Below are 18,888 nucleotides of genomic sequence, written 5' to 3'. Positions count from 1 at the left end.
GCATTCCCAGAACCAGAACCAGAACCAGCAGCATTCAGCTGCTATGCTTCTCTAGTCTGCTGAAACACAGAGTTCCTTTAAATTAAGGCTTTAAATCAATTTTATTAGAGCTGCCTTTGATTTATAATAACTGTAGTATCATGAATTATAGTCTATTTTTGCTTTCCTTTATTTTGTCACTAAATAGCAATGCATCATTTATTTTTTGTTTTTTTTGTTTTTTTGTTTTTTTCTCTGTCTCTTAATTGTGTAAAACACTTTAAACTGCCCTGATGGTGAAATATGCTTTCCAAATAAAGTTGCCTTTCCTGGTCATTGCAAAGGAAAGCCATAAGAAGTGTTGAGGTTTTCATGATCCATGTAAATTATACAGCAAACATGTAGAAGGAGGTTCTCTGGTCAGACCAAAATTTACATTCAAAACACAACTTCATGCAACTTTTCAAAGGATTTATGTGTTAATAAAACTTGAAAGCCATTCATACTTGCAGGACTATTTCGCCTTTGCCTCATAAAAGTTTGCTTTTGTAATGAGCCATTGAAAGCTGAAGGGGTTTGAATAAGTGTTGTAAGGCGCAGCAGGACTCGGCCTTTGTTGGTGATGAAAAGCCTCTGCCTGTACTTTCTCACCTCTCTTCTGTCTTTAGCGCCACCTTCACAGAGTATTATCTTTCCTGTTGGCGCCGACCGCATCGCGCTCTCCACCACATCCTTTATCACAGTTTGACAAGCCAACGGCAGACACTGTGCTGAACTCTTTCTCGTCTCCCCCCCCCCCCCCCCCCCCCCCCCCCCCCCCCACCGTACAGATCGTATCGGCGGTGCAGTACTGCCACCAGAAGCACATTGTTCACAGAGACCTCAAGGTGAGTCCAGCAACGTCGTCACAAACCTGAAAACACACGCAGGAAGTTTTCACACTTCTCAATACAAAGTTAAAGTATTGAAAAGTGAAAATCGACAGTGGGGCTTAGAGATCAAACTTTACATACTCTGGAAAAATTATAGATGTTTTTCTTTTTTACTACAACTAAACAATACATCAGTTTATTCGCTTGATTTTTTTAAATTTTTTTTTTATCGCCCCGCAAGGGGTCTTTTTGTGGGCTCTAGTGTCCCTTTTTTCAAAGTAGGCTGACAGGAAAGGGGGAAGGAGAGGGGGGAAGACATGCGGTAAACGTCGTCGGGTCCGGGAGTCGAACCCGCGACAGCCGCGCGATGTGGGTCGCGCTAACCCCTCCGCCACCACTGCACGCCCTATTCGCTTGATTTAATACATTTCATTAATTTACATTTCCTTACCACACTTACTATACATGAGTGAAAGGGGAGTTGGAAGAAGAATCATCTTGCATTAATCTGTCACTTCCTCAATAATTACAGAATAAATTTTCAGGGCTTTATTCATCAAGATTACAATATAAGTTCCAAATCGTAAATTACTCTCCTTATAAAAGTGTCTGATCTAATCCTTTTTTTTTTTTCTAAAGTGTTTTGAATTGATTTTTAGTAGAGCATTTCTTTAACTTCTCCTCCAAACTATTCCATAATTTTACTCCATGCACCAAAGTGCACAATGTTTTAAAGTAGTACGCACAGTTTTACTTTTGAAAATATTAATTTCAATAATAGCAGGGCTTAATGCTACCCCCACCTGGAAAGCCAATCATGTCTGGTTTATTTGGTAGAAAAGGTCAGACCCTCGTTTCCTAACTCGGCCTCACCATGCCGCCGTACCAGAAAGCCGCCTGCTGACGACACTCGTCTTGAGCTGGATCACTGCGTCTCACTGGAGTGTGTCTGTAAACACACGCCCACGACTCGGACCGTTCTCACGTGGCTCCTGCTACATCCGCTGCCGTGCCGCTCCCTTTGTGCTTTCCTTGCGTAAATATTCATGTTTCCGTGATTTATTTATTTCTTTTTTTTTAAGCCGTAGAGCAGAGAACGTCGTTCAGCCAAGAGGAGCTGCTGAGTGGTTTCCTCTGCGGATCATCAATGATCCATGAAGAGGCTAATGAGACAGGAGCTCAGAGCAGCCTCCTCTGCCTGCTCTACATGTGCAGTCATGTAGCAACATTAGCAACTTCTGCTAATGATTCAGTTCTTAAAAAAAACAAAAAGCTGTTCGCAAATTAACCTCTACTGGAAAAAAATTTATTAACTTTAGGTAAACACCGAAAAACATAATCTCTTAAGTCAACAGAAGATCAGCAAAAATATGTTTAACTCTGGATAAAGGACAACCGACACCTTGGCCTTGTGTGTCGGTTTAATGCTTTGGTTGCTGGACAAATAAACATTTTCTCAGAATTCTCATTTGTCTTCTAAACATCATGTCACCAGCATTGCTCACTTTAAAATTCTAGAGTTTTTTTTTTTTGATAACCTGCCGTCAGAACTTTGCCACTCGTCTACCGTTTTTGTAATACTCTGACCTGCCAGCACAGCGTTTCCAGATTCCCATTTCTTTTTGAAAACTTACAACATATATATCTCCTCATTAATCTGACATAAAACATTTTCTGTTGTAGGTTGAGAATGCAGAGATTAATATTGGTTTGTAAGCGATTTGTTACGGATCAGAGATATCACAGAGTTGGTCCTTTTCAGTAGCTTAACCACAACCTGAGTGAGAGTTTTGCCTTCGTAGGCTGAAAGAACACTGGGCTGATGGGGTGAAAGTAGCAAACATAATGGTAATAACCAATAATAACCAAATCCGTACCATTTGGTTATTACTAAATGGTATGGATCGTTCAGTCTTGATTTGTTGTTTGGTGGTATGTGATGGGTGCAGTACCACTGGTTACAGGAGCAATCCTGTTTCACTTTGGGTACATGTACAACACACATAATGTGCATCTTAAACAAACGGATGTACTTTATGTAATGTTTTGCCCTTTCTTTTATTCAAAGGCGGAGAACTTGTTACTAGACGCGGACATGAACATAAAGATTGCCGATTTCGGCTTCAGCAACGAGTTCACTTTAGGCAACAAGCTGGATACGTTCTGCGGCTCTCCGCCGTACGCGGCCCCGGAGCTTTTCCAGGGGAAGAAGTACGACGGGCCGGAGGTGGACGTCTGGAGTCTGGGGGTCATCCTGTACACGCTGGTCAGTGGCTCCCTGCCCTTTGATGGACAGAACCTGAAGGTAGGATCATAGTGTGTGTGAATTCATGCTCCAATTACTGGCTAGGTTTTAATAAGTTTCTGACTTGTTCACACGAGCATTTTCTCTTTTAGTCTCTCTGCACAGTTCTGAGGTAGTCTAGCATTTTGTAATTACAGATGATGAAGTGAGAGAGCAGTTTAATGTAAAACTTTTCGAAATCTATGTTGATATAGATTATAATCCATGTCTTCTGTTTTAATTAATGGGGTGTAATTCAAATGTGCCAGCCTGTTGGGAATATTGATGCCTAGTTACTTGATGTTCTCAGTGTGTAAACAGATGGTTGGCTGAATGAGATGACAGTGGATTTTGATTTGTTCTTATTAACGGTTTGAAAGAAATAACAGCAGATCATCGTCAGCATATACATACATTTTTGGGTGATTTATTGGCTGCTTCAATTCAATAAGTATTTTTCGTTTGCTGAGTCGCAGTTGCCAGTGGTCTCATTAGAAAAATATCAAACTGATTAATAATCGAGAAATAAATATCAAGCCTGGAAACTTGATATCGTAACGGACTGAATGTTATGTTTTTAACGTAATCTTTGCTCGTCTTGCGGGGTGCAGGCGGTTGCCACGGTAACAGGTTGCCACCCGTTACCGTGTTACAAAGGGAGAGAGAGTAAAAAGGTACGAGTGGTTTTGAATTGATCACCTGTTCGGGTTATTTTACCTTTGTTTACCTTTGCTGTGGCTCATTACAGCCGCTGTAGTTTCTAAACGTTGGACTAATTACCTCGTTCGTTTGTGAGTTTACGTCATTCACAACAAACATCAAATATATTTCATAAAATTTTAACAAACAAATGGCTTCTACCGCGGTAATTATGTGAAATTAAATTAATTATATCCCAACTTCAGAAGATTGGCCTTTACCTTTACAGAGCTCTTTGGTTCCTCCTATCAGTCTGTAGCTTCTCATATTGACGTCATCAAATCAAATTTCAGATCCACCATAACTGACTGACACCTGCTGGCCTCAGGTTTGCAACCAGCTTGTGACTGAGAAACCAGTAACTTCCTCCCAGATGATGACATGAACTTGTTAGTTCCTCTGTCCATTGTAGTAGCTGATATATTGTGAAAATCCGGTAGAAATGATGCACTAATCGAGTCATGTTTACATAGAAACAACGCGCCGCGAGACTTTGTTTGTGAGACTTGCGGTCAGGTGGGTCGGTTGTGGGCGGAGCTTGGTAAGGTCCATTGGTGAAGGCAGAGGAGCTGTTTTTTTGTTGTTGTTTTTTTTTACAGCTTTTCTGTCTCATGCTGTTCTGTCACAACATAATTTTAACAAATGTAAAAACATTTTAACATACCGGAGCTTTAATGAGAAAAATACATTTGGAGAACTCTTTGCAAATATTTCTAAATTTTAAATGCAAGAAATCCTGGAGGGACTGATTAGCTGAGTCTTCTGGTGTTATATATAGCATATCTATTTTTAATATATCCAGTCTGGTCTGGGTGCAAAATGAGTGGGTTTTTTTTTTTCTAATGTCTTGCATAATGACTTTAAGATCTGCATTCTTTTCTTTCTTTCTTTCTTTTTTTTAACATCCTCCCTTTATTCTCTGCAGGAGTTGCGCGAACGCGTTCTAAGAGGAAAGTACCGCATTCCTTTCTATATGTCCACGGACTGCGAGAACCTCCTGAAACGCTTCCTGGTCCTGAACCCGGCCAAGCGTGGTACTCTCGAGGTGAGGGAGGACACCGAAAATGTAAATATGCTGCTTGGTTCTTAATCCCCTCCTTGTAGCACGTTGGAGAATGACCCTCTCCTCACTCCCCCCTCTGCTCATGCATCATCTCCTCTAACGCCCACAGTGTCCTGTTTTCTGTGTGTATCTGGCCCACACTCCTCCTCCTCCTCCTTTTTGATGTTGTAACTATGAATAATACATTTGAGCTGTTTTTCTCTTGGTGTTTTTTTTTTTTTTTTTACCAAATTTTAGTGCAGTCAGCTCTCTCCCTTCATATCAAACTGATGAAAGAATAGATTTATTCTGTAAACCGAGTACAAACAATTGTTAAATTTCTTGGTTTTATTTACAATCAGTTGTTAGTTCAGATACGAAATATACCTCCATGTGCATTATTACACACCTTGGGGAAAACCTTTTCGCAGAAGCGAACCTTGGCCTTCTTTATCTCTACACTTGAGGGTTCAACCAATCAGCACCATGGAAGATAAATGGCGCTCCAGGATTGGCTGTTTTGCAAACACCAAGTAGCATTGCACCAGAATGCATCTTGTTTTTTCTGAATATTTTAGATATTCTATATGAAAACAGTCGCCAAATAGGTGAATTTTGTTTGCGAATAATTGCAAAATACGTAACTTTCATTCTTGATCTGGATAAAATTTAGTTTTTAATCTATTGTTGTTGCACAATATCTGAAAGGCAGCAGAGTTATCCCAGGCAGTCCTTCAGCCTGATCATCTGTCAAAAGAAACTACAGATAGTTTTGAAATACGGGGTATGACATTTTTCTTTCTAGCTTTTAAAGAAAGAAGCTAAAATTATAATTTTGGGTAATTTCTAGCACATTTTTTGTGGGTTTTGAGGGAGTAGCATGCCAAAACTACAACACCATATTAGAGTCATTATAGACAGAAAAAGAGAAAACTTCCACCAAAAAATTGAGATTTTGAGATTATTTTCAGAAATGTTCGACTTTTGAAGTGCAGAAAAAAATAATTCCGCAAACCTTTGACACAAAACAATGTAAAAGAATGCATAATGGATTATAGTTCTGAAAGTAAAATGATATATGACCATAAACCTATGTTTTTGGTGTAAAATGTAAATAAAAAACACAAAAAAACTTGTAAACAAGCTCACATCTTTACTGATTTGTTAAAAAAATAAAAACCAGTCTAACAGAAGCATACGATGCTGGTTGGTCTGCTGTAGATGTGACACTGTTGACCTAAAACTGTGACGGTTACATCAGAGCTTTGGTAATTAGTTTGGACAGGCCCTCATCAAAACCCCACACAGCCATTGATCTGCTGCAAATTAAAAGCAACACTTCCTCCAGATGGGATGCAGCTGAGTTCAGTATGGATGTTGACTGATCTAATCTAAATGTGATTGGTTCACATGCAATCTGTAATTCCTGCAACACTTTTACAGCTGTGTGTAAAAAGAACAAAATCAGACAAAAATAAAAAAGTTGATTTCATACATATGGTATGAATGAGGCTTAAATTGTCATTTTGCTTTCTTTTTAGCAAATCATGAAGGATCGGTGGATCAATTCGGGATTCGAGGAGGACGAGCTGAAGCCTTACACCGAACCAGAACTGGACATCACGGATCAGAAGAGAATAGGTAACCCACAACGACGGCCGTCCTCAGAACTGCTCGACTCGTTTGCTCTTGTTTCCGGTCCGGCGTGAAGATGTGTGAATTTTGAATGTGCTAAATGTTGGAACAGTTACAGCTCCGTAATGCCGGAGCAGAGTCATTCTGTCGGAGCCGAGGAGCTTAGGAAGGAGGAAACGTGACGATGAATAAATGAACACGAGCCGTGCGGCTGCATGCTCAGAACAGCAGAAACCTTCCCCATTACACGAGCTGGAAATAGAAAGGGGAGCTGTTGCATAACAGCAGCTGAGGTTGGCTGAATGTGAACATGTGTCGGTGTGAACTCACCTTCTCTCAGAGGAGAAAGCTAAGATTTAAGGAATGTCCAAATTCTGATCATAAATCCAACCTTTACAGGTAGAAAATGCCAGCTTTATTCTTTGGTAATGCTAAGATCACAATTGTTGTTATACATTTCACAATGACCCTCTAAAATAAAAATATATTTAACAATACGGACTTGACTTGAACCCTGTCAGAGGGCTGCTGGAGTCCGTTGTGGGGCCATTAGGAGGCGTGAGGAGCTGTTCGTCTCAATGTTTGGGCCGTTGGAGCTCCATGATCCAAACAAGTCCCAAAAGATGCCACGCGAGTTGTTTTGGTCACATTTATCCACTGCTGAAAAACGAGTGAGGAGACGAGTCAAGGCTGCAGAGTAGGTGTTAGAAAGATGAAATCTGAGGCCGTTTCCTCTGTTTAATGTTGGATCGAAGGCTTCTTTCACTCCTCACTCAAATTACCCGTCTTCTCTGTCTGTACATATTTCTGTCATTTACGAATATATTGGAGTTTTTTTTAACTCCAATATATTTTCAAAGTGCTACAATTATCTAACAATAACTGTGCAACTGTTCCTCTTGTAAAAGTGTCATTCACCGCAGAAAATTTTTTTTTAAAGTAAATTCTTATTCATGTTTATATCAGTTTACTATTTAAAAATGTAATCTTTCAAAAACCAACCAATTATGACTGCCATTTTTGGTGGGGGAAAAAAATCCTCAGTTTACATAAGGTTTTCCCACTTTTATTTAAGTACAGTTCTTTTTTTTAAGTCTGAACAAGTTAACTTCACTTTTAGATTGTTTAGCAGAAAGTAAACTGCATCGAACTTCACCTTAGTTAAAAGGTGAAGAAGAGCAAAGTTTGAGTAAAATACATTGTTGCCTCACATCCAACAAAAAGTGAAAAATAAAGCCGACTTGTCTGCACAGCATATTTTTTGGGAACAGTTTTTTTAAAAAGCATTTTACATGAACCAACGGAGAGTCATTTTGTTAAATTAAAGCCGCTTCACCTATGACTAAAGTCTACTTTAATAACACTAACGTGCATGACTTTATCGTTCATTATTAAATGACTGTAGTAAATGATTACAAAGTAATCTTTTAATAAGGAGCAGTTGACAGTTTTTCAAACTTTAAAGCTGCCAGGAACACCGGCCTCACTGAGACCATGCTTTGTATTAGAAGCAGGGTGGTCACTGTTGATCCAGTTGCGTTGTCTAAATTAGTCTTTCACTTAAAAAATAAGAACAGGAAAATCTCTACCAGAGGCTGAAATACACTTTTTTTTTTTAACTGACCATTCAACATTGGAAAGAACACTTGTGTCTGTTCAAATCTATTCCAAGCAACAAGAGGCATTTACGTAAACCACCCAAAGTCTTCGCCGGTTTCCGACTTTAGCATTAAAGTACGGCATCTGCTGGCTGACTTATTTTACTCTTCAAAAATCATGTCCATTCTTTAGTCCTACCAAATTTGTTGAATAGTTTTCACAAGCATCTTTTCTTTTGGAAGTCAACAATTCGCAGTTCTACGGCAGAGCTGAACTGTGAAGCTGAGAAAGAAGCTGAAGTGTTAGAGGAGCTGCAGGATGAAAGTGAGAAAGATGAGATCAGGCTGAGGAAGATGACGGCTCCAGTTCTGCCTGGCTAGAGAAGCACAGCTTGTTTGTTTCTTCTTCTCTCTGGTGCACAGGAAGTCAGACATTGCTGAGAGAAACTCTGGTTTGTCTCCAGGTGGAGTTCACCTCCGCTTTTAACATTTAATACCAGAGTGTTAATATGATATCACTGCTGAACGCGAGCAGCCTGCCCTGACGGGGTGAACATCGGCAGGACGTCTGAACACATCAGGTTCTCATTTTACCACCAGCAGCTACTCTTCCTTAAGAAGTTTTCCACTTTATCTTGCAATACAACTACAAACTTCAACACATTTTAATGCTTTATGTTTGCCAGAAAGCATTTATTGGACACAACAAACATGTGCCAGAAGGAGTTCAGATCAGATGGGAGCTAAGTTGATACTGTAGGTTAACCATTATCCAAACCCAGACTCTAAGCCATTTCGCTTAACTCACAGCCTCTGGTTTTGTCCAAATCTTTCAAACCATTTTGAGGGTTTGACACCAACATCTAACATTTAATGGAAATCCAATTTGTTTGTCTAGAAAGCCTGGTTCATTTGGGAAGGTGTGAATGCATAAACAAACTGATGTGGACCAAAAAAGCAAATTCTGGTTAGTCTACAAATCTCGGTCTGGGTTCGGTGGAAGTGACCTCTGGTGCGGTTCGATTGCATATGAGAATGTCAAGCAGACCGCTCAGAAAGCAGGAAGTGGACTGCAGTGCAGGGCACTCTGGGTAAACACAAATGTCCAGCGCTAATGGGAGAAATAGCTTGTGGTCTTTTACCAACAACAAAAGAGAAATCCTCCAATGGCTAAAATTTGATGCCACTCCATTTTTGTTTCTATTTCGTGAAGAAGGATGTGGCTCTCATTGTCTACTTCAGGTTTTATTTTTGTTGTTTCCTTCAGTGGTTCTTGGTGGAGCGCCACCACAGGTGAGGGGGAGGACAGGCTGCTCAAAGGCTTCGGTTGGTTTGACAGTGCAGCTGAAAATGGAACAATTGCTGCAACTTTGGTCCCTAATTAAACAGAATCTATCAGACTATTAGGTGTGAAAACACCCTTTGTGTTTCCTGTATTCTTCATAAAATAAAAGTTTTATCATTTTATTTAAAGCAGTGTATACTTACTAATGTTCTTTAAAATATTAGGGAAACATGCATGTTTTTATGCTAATTCAACCAGCATGAACTCTACACACACCTCCTCATTTTTGGCCCAAGCCAACAAGTGCATCAAATATAAGTTTGATTATTTAATTAATTTCCAGTGGTTCACTTTAACCGAAGATGTGTGTATTTTTTTTTCAAACTTCTTTAAGCCTTTCATCCTCTGGGTGCATGTGTTCAGCTTAAATGAGCTCCTTGATGTTGTTCATGCAGATGTGATGGTGGGTATGGGCTACAACCTGGAGGAGATCCAGGACTCCCTGGCCAAGATGAAGTATGATGAGATCACAGCCACCTACTTGTTGCTGGGCAGGAAAGCCTCTGAGGTACAGAGACACACACCGCTCCACTTCTCTTGTTGTCAAAAATATTTTCTGTCCTGCGTGTTTTGACTTATCGTGCATATTTCCATGTCAGCTGGAGCCCAGCGACTCTGCCTCCAGCAGCAATCTGTCTCTGGCCAAACCCAGACCAAACAGTGAGCTCAACGGCCAGTCGCCATCCCACCTCAAAGTGCATCGGAGCGTCTCCTCCAACCACAAACAAAGGCGCTACAGTGAGCAAGGTGAGCAGCCTGCAGGTCGTTCACTTTATCGCTGCTATAGTCTTTCTTAGGCAAAATTAAGGAAATTGGGGCAGGTTTACCGTTGCACCCGTGATTGTAACCTAAAGATTTGATGGTTAATGCGTTTGAGTGGTTGTTCAAGATAGCTTAAATGAAACCGTTTAAAATGATATTGTTGCTGTTCGTTAGTCGGTCAGAACGTTCCTCCAGGGATGGCTCATCCAAAGAGAAGCCAGACCACCACAGCAGACAACAGTGCGAAGGACGAAAGCGGAGCTCAGCTCCGGAAACCCGGCAGCCGAGGCGGTCTACCTTCCAGCCCCCTGCTGGGCAACGCCAACAACCCCAACAAGGCTGACATCCCTGAGCGGAAGAAAGGAGCCACCACCGGCCCGAGCGTGAGTAACCCACAGACCCAGTCTGAAGAGCCGAGTTTATAAAGGGCTGTCTACTCCTGAGATCAGCTTCCTATGTTGGATTCTTCTCCAAAGATGTTTTTTTATTGTTTTGTTTTTTGCAGTTGTCTTCCGGTCACATCTTTTAGTGACAGTCCGTTTCTTCCTCTTAAAAAGAAACTGCAGTAATTTTCTTCCTCATACCATCTTAGAAGAATGAATCTGATTGAGAAGGAAATCATTTCAGTCCACTGTTTTATTTGTACGGCGATTTAAAATCAGCTGCACAACAGAACTGGAACAACAAGAACATACTGTTAAAGTTTCCAGTATTGTTTCCAGTCTGGAGATGAGGAAATGTTTTCACCTCTGGATGTTTTTCATGCCCTTTCGGTGACGTAGAAAGCAACAGCGCAACTGTAACTTTATTGAATGTATGTTTCTTTTGTTAGAGAAATTCATTATCAATGAATTTCTGGAACTGAGCCCTTAAGTTTAAAATGAATTAGACTCAGCTATGTAGGTACAGTGCAAAAGTGCAAGTTACCCCTACATAAATTATTCACAGTTCATAAATGTTGTTGTGGCAGGTCTATTTAATCTCAGATCCTAGGATTTTTGTCAGGCAAAAGTTTGAGTCGTGCGCAGGCATCTTCACTCACTGCGTTTTGCGACTCGGTGCAGTTAAGTATACTAACAGTAAGCTAATATTTTCTAGCTAGTAAGAAGGCAAAACACTAGTTGCTAACATTTGGCTCATTAGCAGCTAGGATATTGGCCTCTAGTTTGAGTCGTGCGCAGACAGCTTCACTCTCTGCGCTCTGTGACTCAAAGAGGTTAGGGCTACTGATAGCACCCTGCTAATACTTGTAAGCTAGCTAGCAAACAAACAAGCCACTAGTAGCTATCATGTAGCTCTTTAGAGGCTAGAATATGTTTGTTTGTTTGTTTATTGAACGTTAGTTTGTCATGTGCAAATATCTTCACTCAAGCTGGTCTGTGACTCAAAGTAGCTGAGGCTAATGGTTACAAGCTACTTGCTAGCTAGCTAACTAGCCTCAAGCTCATATGCCAGGTGAGAAGTTCAAAGCTGCTGCCAAAAGTCCAGAAGTGTCACAGTTTTGATCCCCTGCATGTCTTTTGTACATCACTGTTGTGATATTACTCATAAATTTTATTTATCATAGTCTTAAACAGGTCTTTAAAAGTCTTAAATTTGACTTGATGCAATCTGCATAAACTCTGTATGTGCACGCTTCTACCTAAAACTTGAGATCTTGAATGATCAAGTTTTGACCTGGAGCCTCTGTCCCCCATTTTTGCTTTGCAGAATAACTCTGCTTCAGCAGGCATGACCAGGAGGAACACGTATGTCTGCAGCGACAGGAACAACGCGGACCGCCTCTCGGTCATCCCCAACGGGAAGGAGAACAGGTGAGAGCTAGAAGTTAATCAGCCGTGATCTCGCATCTTGGCCGGAACAGCAAAGTTTCAGTTTGAACCGCTCATTAGGAATGTCCAATACCTTGATTATTTTTTGTTTGTTTGTTTTTCTTCTTCTGTTCCTCCTTTTATTTCCACCTTGTCTCATTTTTTTTTTTTTTCCCCCCGCCTGTTTGTGATGTGGGGTGTGTATTTTTTTCCCCTTCCTCGTTTCGGCATGCCCAGCATGACTGAGATGGCTTGTGCCATTAGCCCCTCTTCTTCTTCTGCCTTTGGTGCCGTCGTTTTCGGCGCCTCGTCCACTTCGGTACAGCAGAGGTATCATATCGTCAGCCCTCTATACGCTTGTCAGGCAGACTGGGCCACCCTGCCCCACTCCTACTACGCTCTGGACCGCTGCTCGGCCAAGTAAGACAGCAGGGCTTCCAGTCCACCCCCAACCTCCCACCCCGTCTGTCTCCTGTTGTGTATCGGCCCCGTTTTGCCCTGCTAACCCACACATGCAGCTCCATGCTGTAACCCTGCAACTAAAGCACGGAATACATTTACAAAAACGTATTCCGTGCTTCCGTGAAAAAGATCTTCAACATGTCAGCACGTTTGAGGATAATTTACACTTTTCAGCCTACAAACGACTTTCAGTTAGTTGATCCATTCTCACTGCTGGTAAAAGTGGTTCTAATTCAACTCTGTTGCTCATATGACCCATGTCTTTTTGGCCCGTGGATTTGTGGTTTTATATCAGACATGGACCAGACCCGTTTTTTTCCCCAAAATTTACGCCTTCTCGTGTTACAGATGCTCCATTTTCCACCAAGGAAAACAGAAAGAGGCCAAATTGAATGTAAATAGTGTTTGAAACAATCATTGCTTCTCTATTTAAAGGGACATTATTTTGTAAAATTGACTTTTTTGAGCTTTACATCATGCCAGTTATTCCCAAAAACATGGCACCCAAAAAACCCCCACCACTGATCCGAGGTACAGGTATCCGCTTTGTCTCTTTTAGACTCCATTGCCTCAAGCTAACCACATTGACATGTCGCTTCCTGTTACTAGTCATCATTTTGTTGCTCAGCTTCAGAACTGATCAACACATAACAACATGTGCAGCATCAGTCTTGACCTTGGTGAACAGAGTGTGCTGTGTGAGGAGGGACCTCCCTGGTCGCCATAGACCGTCCAGCCCGGAGTCTGATGGCGGCAGCGTTCAGAACGTGAACAGCCATGCAGAAACAGTCAGATCTCAGCAAAAACTATCTGAAGGAAAAAAGATTGGCTGACTGAAATTAGCCAGACCAGTGACTGGATAATTTCAGCCAGTGACTGGTCGGCTGGAAGCTTAAAATCCAATCTAGTTACCCCCCCACGCCCCCCATTAGTGAACATAGCACATAAAAGCTACAGTATGTACCTTTAAAAAAGTCATTGACACAGAAATAATTGAATTTAACATTTTAAAAATATATATTTTCCCTTTAGGACTAATAAAGTATTTTTCAATTGAATTGAATATAGCCTTAATGAAAAGTATGTTTAATAGCTGACAGTATTAAACTGGTTGTCAATTTTCAAAAGCTACTTCTATTATGACAAATGAGCTACATTGGAACGCATATTTTACTTTATTAAATATGACTATCGTTGGGTCAAAAACCAGTTGTTGGAAACAAACAATTCTGATCAGTGAATCTCTGGGATTCAGCAAAGAATATTGTAATATTCCATATTTCCATCCTTCCCCTGATGATCCCCTGCTGCTGCAGCGAACGTCAACAAACTGCTCCTGATCTCACCTCAGTTTTCTGCTGTGAACTCTGACCCTGGACTCCTCATCTGCTCACCTCCTATTGGACGTCAGAGGTCCTCTGCTCATCGTCTGTCCTCTGTTTCTGTTCAAACTGTAATCTCTCCCTTCACTCTGCACCTCTATGCATTCATGTCCGGGGTGGAAAGCTGCTCTGGGTTTTATTTTTCTGTTGCAGTTTGAAGTGAAGTGAATTTACGTGAGACAGGTTTTCCTAAGTTTATGGGTGTCTGGCTTTGACTTGCCGATTTACAATTGAAACTGGGTTAATTCTAGTAATTCACGCTGTTGAAGGAGATTAGGAAGAACTCTAGTTCTAGAAGTTCATAATTTTAACAGATAAATGATCAAAAAATTTCATTTCTTACTGGGGCTGGGTGATAAGTTTATTGTAACAATTCATCAAATTTTTGGCTTCTGAAAATTCAATTTCTGGGAAATCTGGAATTTTTTTTATTTATTTTTTTGCACTCTTTAGATTCCATAGTTCAAAGTGATGTCAGATTTTGGTTGCCGTCTCGTTTGGAAAGCCTGCTTTACAGTTTTAATTTATTTGGACATTGAATTAAGCTCTATGACTAAGTATTAAGGCCAGTCTTAAAAGTATTATTTTATTTATCACAAGAATAAAGTCGTACAACAATAGAATCAAAATAATACAACAATAAAGTAATAATACAACCAGAATTAGGTCATGTAAGTATAATAAAGGAGTCATTTTATAAGAGCTCCTATACAAAAAATAAATATTTAAACTAAGGTAATACTTCATCTTTTAACACATCATCATCAAATTGTCATCAGAACTTTGAAACAATTAAGCAAACAACTGAAAGAACCACACAGACTGAGTTTGTCGCATCAAATCATGATAACTTTCTACATGCAAACCTCCTGCTTCTGGTTAAATTGTGTCTTTTTTGCTAATATTATAATTATATTTTTTTAATTAAACAATAATACCTGCAGCCTGGACCGATACTCCATTGCAGAACTCAGAAAAGACCGACTGAAATAAAAGCCAAATTTTGAATATATTTTCTGTCTTTCTGTCAAGAAATAAAAATAAAAAATTTTTTTTAAAAAGATTATAATTGGATCTGGTGTGAAAAATATTGCCCAGCCCTACGCTTAATGTTTTTATATTTGTGTTTCAGATTTCTTTGGTTTTCCAGCCGTGTGCTGAAATATGTCATTGTTTTAAATCCACCTGCAAATACAAATACAATTCTCTCTGTTTATGTCTGACGTCTCAAATCCAAATTCAGTCGCAATTTTCGTTTCAAAACTGGAGCTGGTTAAAAATCTTGTTGTGCACACAGATAAAATTATTTTAGATCTATTCAATATTTTGCATGTCGTCTGACTACACTTAAACAACTGGAATGCAGGTTAAACGTGAGGCGTCGTCAGACCGTGACCTCTCCCTCCTTCTGCCTCGACAGTGTTGCCGTGTCGCCCGGCGGCCAGAGGAACCCGGTGGCGTCCACCCACAGCATCAGTAACGCCACCACGCCCGACCGCCTCCGCTTCCCCCGCGGCACGGCCAGCCGCAGCACCTTCCACGGCGGCCAGCTGAGAGACCGCCGCACCGCCACGTACAACGGGCCGCCGGCGTCCCCCACCCTGTCCCACGACGCCACGCCCCTGTCCCAAACCCGCAGCCGCGGAACCAGCAACCTGTTCTCTAAGCTCACGTCCAAACTCAGCCGTAGGTAGGTGTCCGTGCTCCTCAGCAGGTCCGTCAGGCTGGGCTGGAGTTCAGCTCCCACCTGTTCTGAAACATGTCGCTTATTACCGACCTGAACGTTCAGGACGATCCCAGCCCTTTGCAGATGATGACCTCATGTGGTCATTGAATACTGAGCCGTATCCTACCTGTGTCCATGCTAGGGGGACAGCCATGGTGGATAGGAATAAAAGAGGAGTAAATTTCCGCCAAAAAACTTTCTGTGATTTCTGAGTTTGAAAGTTGAAAATTTGTAAGAAAGAAATCTAATTTTTTATTTATTTTATTTTTTTTGGTGGAAACTTGCTAACTTTTTTTCTTTCTGTAATAGCCCTAATACGCTATCATGTATGGGAGCTCTTCAGTCTTTTGATTATGATTTTTATCATTTTTATTAGTATAATTAAATCTTAGTTCATGTCGCTGACTGGTTGGCTGCTGAGAAACTTTCTGAAGGAGCTTCAGATGGAATAATTGGACTCCAGCTGTAGGAACAGGAAACTATGAAAAATGAGGATCAGGGCAGATAAATATTCAATAAAACAATACACAGCAGTGTTTTGGTAGCAGTTTTTGATGTAACGTACAGTGTTTTGCAAATGTATTCACACCTCTTGACATTTCTCAAATCACAATCATCAATGTATTTTATTGAGATTTCATACTATAGAACATTTTTTTTGTGAGCATCAATTTTCAAGTCGTCCTACATGTTTTCGAAAGGAGCTAGGTCTGGACTTGAACTGGACCGTTTTATAGCAAAGAAATGCTTTGATCCAAACCTTTCCGTTGTATCTCTGGCTGTATGTTTGAGTTCATGCTGCTCCTCCATAAAGTTCTCATTTTGGCCTCTTGGCTGAATAACTGGCTCTGTTTTGGTGGATGAACCAGCAGCTGATGCTCTGTTTTCAGATGGACTCACTGCAGTGACATACAGACAAAGCTTAGGATTCCTTTAAACTCCAGAACTTTCTCCCTGACCGGTCTGCTTCGTGATTCCACTTATTCTGTAACTGAAGCTATTAGTTGTATTAATCATGATGAATCAATTATTGAGATAACCGTCAACTAATTCAGTAATTGAGCAATTGTTATACAGACAGCCAAAACTGTACCAAAATATTGAAATCTTTTTCTGTAAGTATCTTTTACCCAGAATTCCCCATAGTTTTAGCTTCACCAGATTCAAATTTCTTATTTAAAATTAATTGAACTATTTCTTTTTCTTTTTTTTGTACGAAAAGGACTTATTCACTAAATGAAAACGTTGAAGAATATGCCAATTTAATTATACAATTAATCGATTAATCGTCAAAATAATTGGTATTTTGACAATAACACAGAGTAGATGTCAGAATGCAGCTAAATCTTCTTAATCATCAGAATAATTATCTGCATTAATAATTTACTAACACCAGGGGAGTTCTGAAGGGTTTGTTGTAGCTATATACTTTTTAGAGGCCTTATTTGGTAAGATGTATTTTTCTTCCACTGACACAGTTATGCTCTACTCTTAGCCACATGAAATCCAAATAAAATCTACTGAAGTTTTCTTTTTACTATGAGAATGTGACGAGCCTAAAAGGGGTTGTTAATATTTTGCACACTGCCACACACTCCAACTAGTTTCTGCTCCTTTTTTCCTTCAGTCTTTAAGACAGAAACTCATTTCTGAAAGCAAAGCCCAACATTAGCTTAACTTTTAGCTTCCTCATTGGTGTGTTGGGACCCCGTGTGCATTAAAAACCCAGCCGACATGTGTGTGTGAAGCAGCAGCAGCAGCCAGGTCAGCGACATCCAACGACGTCTGACCTAAAAACCAAGAGTCGTAATCATTTCATGATGAATTGGAGAAGGAGAAACGGCAATTCCGACCACCGCCATTTTTTTGTTCATGCACTCAGCCCCCTCATGCCCCTCCCCACTCCCTTCCCTTATTCCTGCCACTTTCTCTTTCACCATTCTCACTGTTTCTTTGTCTGCCTCTGTTGTAGAAACATGTCATTCAGGTTTACCAAAAGGTAGGACTCCTGCTCTGTTCTCCGCTCTGTACCAACTATAACCAGATGGGCCTCACTGAGAAGCTGCGACTTGGTTTCTGAGCCGAGTGGGGCTGCTGGCACCGAACTAACACCCTGCTCTGTTTGGGGGCATCTACACACACAGCTTCCAAGCAGACAAACGTTGCTAAGTCTTCCAAACGGATGGTGTTAAAAGTCGCTTTAGCGCTGATGTAATGAAGTAAAACCTCTGTCCTCCGTTTTGCTCAGAGAGAAGCCGTGTGTGTAAATGCTCTCCGTGTGGCTGCGGTTGGTCTGAGTGGCTGAAAGCTGATTGTTTGAGCCGACCAATCAGCCGATAAACCAACAGCAACTACGAAGCAGCTTGTCACTAATCAGTCGTCAGCGCATGCATGGGGTCGCTTCTTCCAGCCGCCATTGATTGTGGGTCATTTTTGCCCCACAGCCGCCGTCCTGCGTAACACAGCCGCCATTCGACGGTGCCTTAGACATTATTCTCCTGCATTATTATTATTCTAGGTGCGCAGATGTACGCTAGTCCTGGTTTGCGTTCTTCTTGATTTCGACTGATGAATAATAAGACCAAACGACCGACTAGTTCGCTCCTTAAACACATTTTCTGATTAAACACAACCTGTTTTTTTTTTTTGTCCCTTTCCTGTAAAAGCTCGTTGGGCGTTTCATTGCCGTGTTCGTCTTACATTCTTCAGTCCTTTCTGCCGATAAACGCCACACTGTGTTAAATACATCGTACAGTTATCCTTGACCAGAAAGCTCGGTGCCATCAGATGACGACGTAAAGTTTAGATTGTTACTAACAAAGTTGCCACAAATCCTTGAGTCTCCAATACATTTTGACTGCAGAAATACTGTATCAGCCAAAGCATCAGATTGTATTTGGTTAAAATGCTGCCATGAGGGCCGGATTTACAAGGATGTGGCCCCTGGGTTGAAGCCCATTTTAATGCCTCGTACACTTAAAATAAATCTTTCATTATTGCAAATGACAGTATATTTATACATAAGGCTGTATATCAGCATGTATGAATTGATGTGTTGTAGGTTTAGTAATTCATAAAAATCCCCAAATTTTAATTAATTTCTTCTGATATGGGCATTTATCACATCATTTATTGTGATAAATTTCTTAAGAACTTTGACTTATTATGATAAATTCCAATTAATGCTGTTTAAAATCTCCAAACTTGTCTGTGTTGTTAAGATTGTTAGTTTTGCTGTTTTTTCTTTGTTCCATGAGTCATGCTGTCAGTCGTACAGTTACCTAAAAAACG

The 18,888-nt window shown here is 40.6% G+C and overlaps 1 protein-coding gene across 31 annotated transcripts in view; it reads left to right on the top strand.

Moving 5' to 3' along the window:
* The window catches only part of LOC116709502 (MAP/microtubule affinity-regulating kinase 3-like), a 60,957-nt gene that overhangs the window by 32,688 nt on the left and 9,381 nt on the right, over window positions 1–18,888 (top strand). For 14 of the 31 annotated variants that reach the window (XR_004336882.1, XR_004336883.1, XM_032548064.1 and 11 more), the window contains exons 7-17: window positions 810–866; window positions 2,920–3,156; window positions 4,760–4,900; window positions 6,418–6,517; window positions 9,850–9,962; window positions 10,054–10,201; window positions 10,391–10,599; window positions 11,927–12,030; window positions 12,265–12,447; window positions 15,292–15,561; window positions 17,570–17,596. Coding sequence is in view for 28 of the 31 variants with exons in the window: in XM_032548064.1 (XP_032403955.1) it covers window positions 810–866; window positions 2,920–3,156; window positions 4,760–4,900; window positions 6,418–6,517; window positions 9,850–9,962; window positions 10,054–10,201; window positions 10,391–10,599; window positions 11,927–12,030; window positions 12,265–12,447; window positions 15,292–15,561; window positions 17,570–17,596 (1,589 nt within the window). In the remaining 3 variants the exon portion in view is untranslated. The remainder of the gene's footprint in view (window positions 1–809; window positions 867–2,919; window positions 3,157–4,759; window positions 4,901–6,417; window positions 6,518–9,849; window positions 9,963–10,053; window positions 10,202–10,390; window positions 10,600–11,926; window positions 12,031–12,264; window positions 12,448–15,291; window positions 15,562–17,569; window positions 17,597–18,888) is intronic. The other 17 variants (XR_004336884.1, XM_032548065.1, XM_032548063.1 and 14 more) reach the window with 7 other exon arrangements.

This window comes from Xiphophorus hellerii, chromosome 19 (assembly GCF_003331165.1).
Source record: "Xiphophorus hellerii strain 12219 chromosome 19, Xiphophorus_hellerii-4.1, whole genome shotgun sequence".
NCBI classification, from domain to species: Eukaryota; Metazoa; Chordata; class Actinopteri; order Cyprinodontiformes; family Poeciliidae; genus Xiphophorus; species Xiphophorus hellerii.
This window is presented reverse-complemented; position numbering and strand designations above follow the sequence as displayed.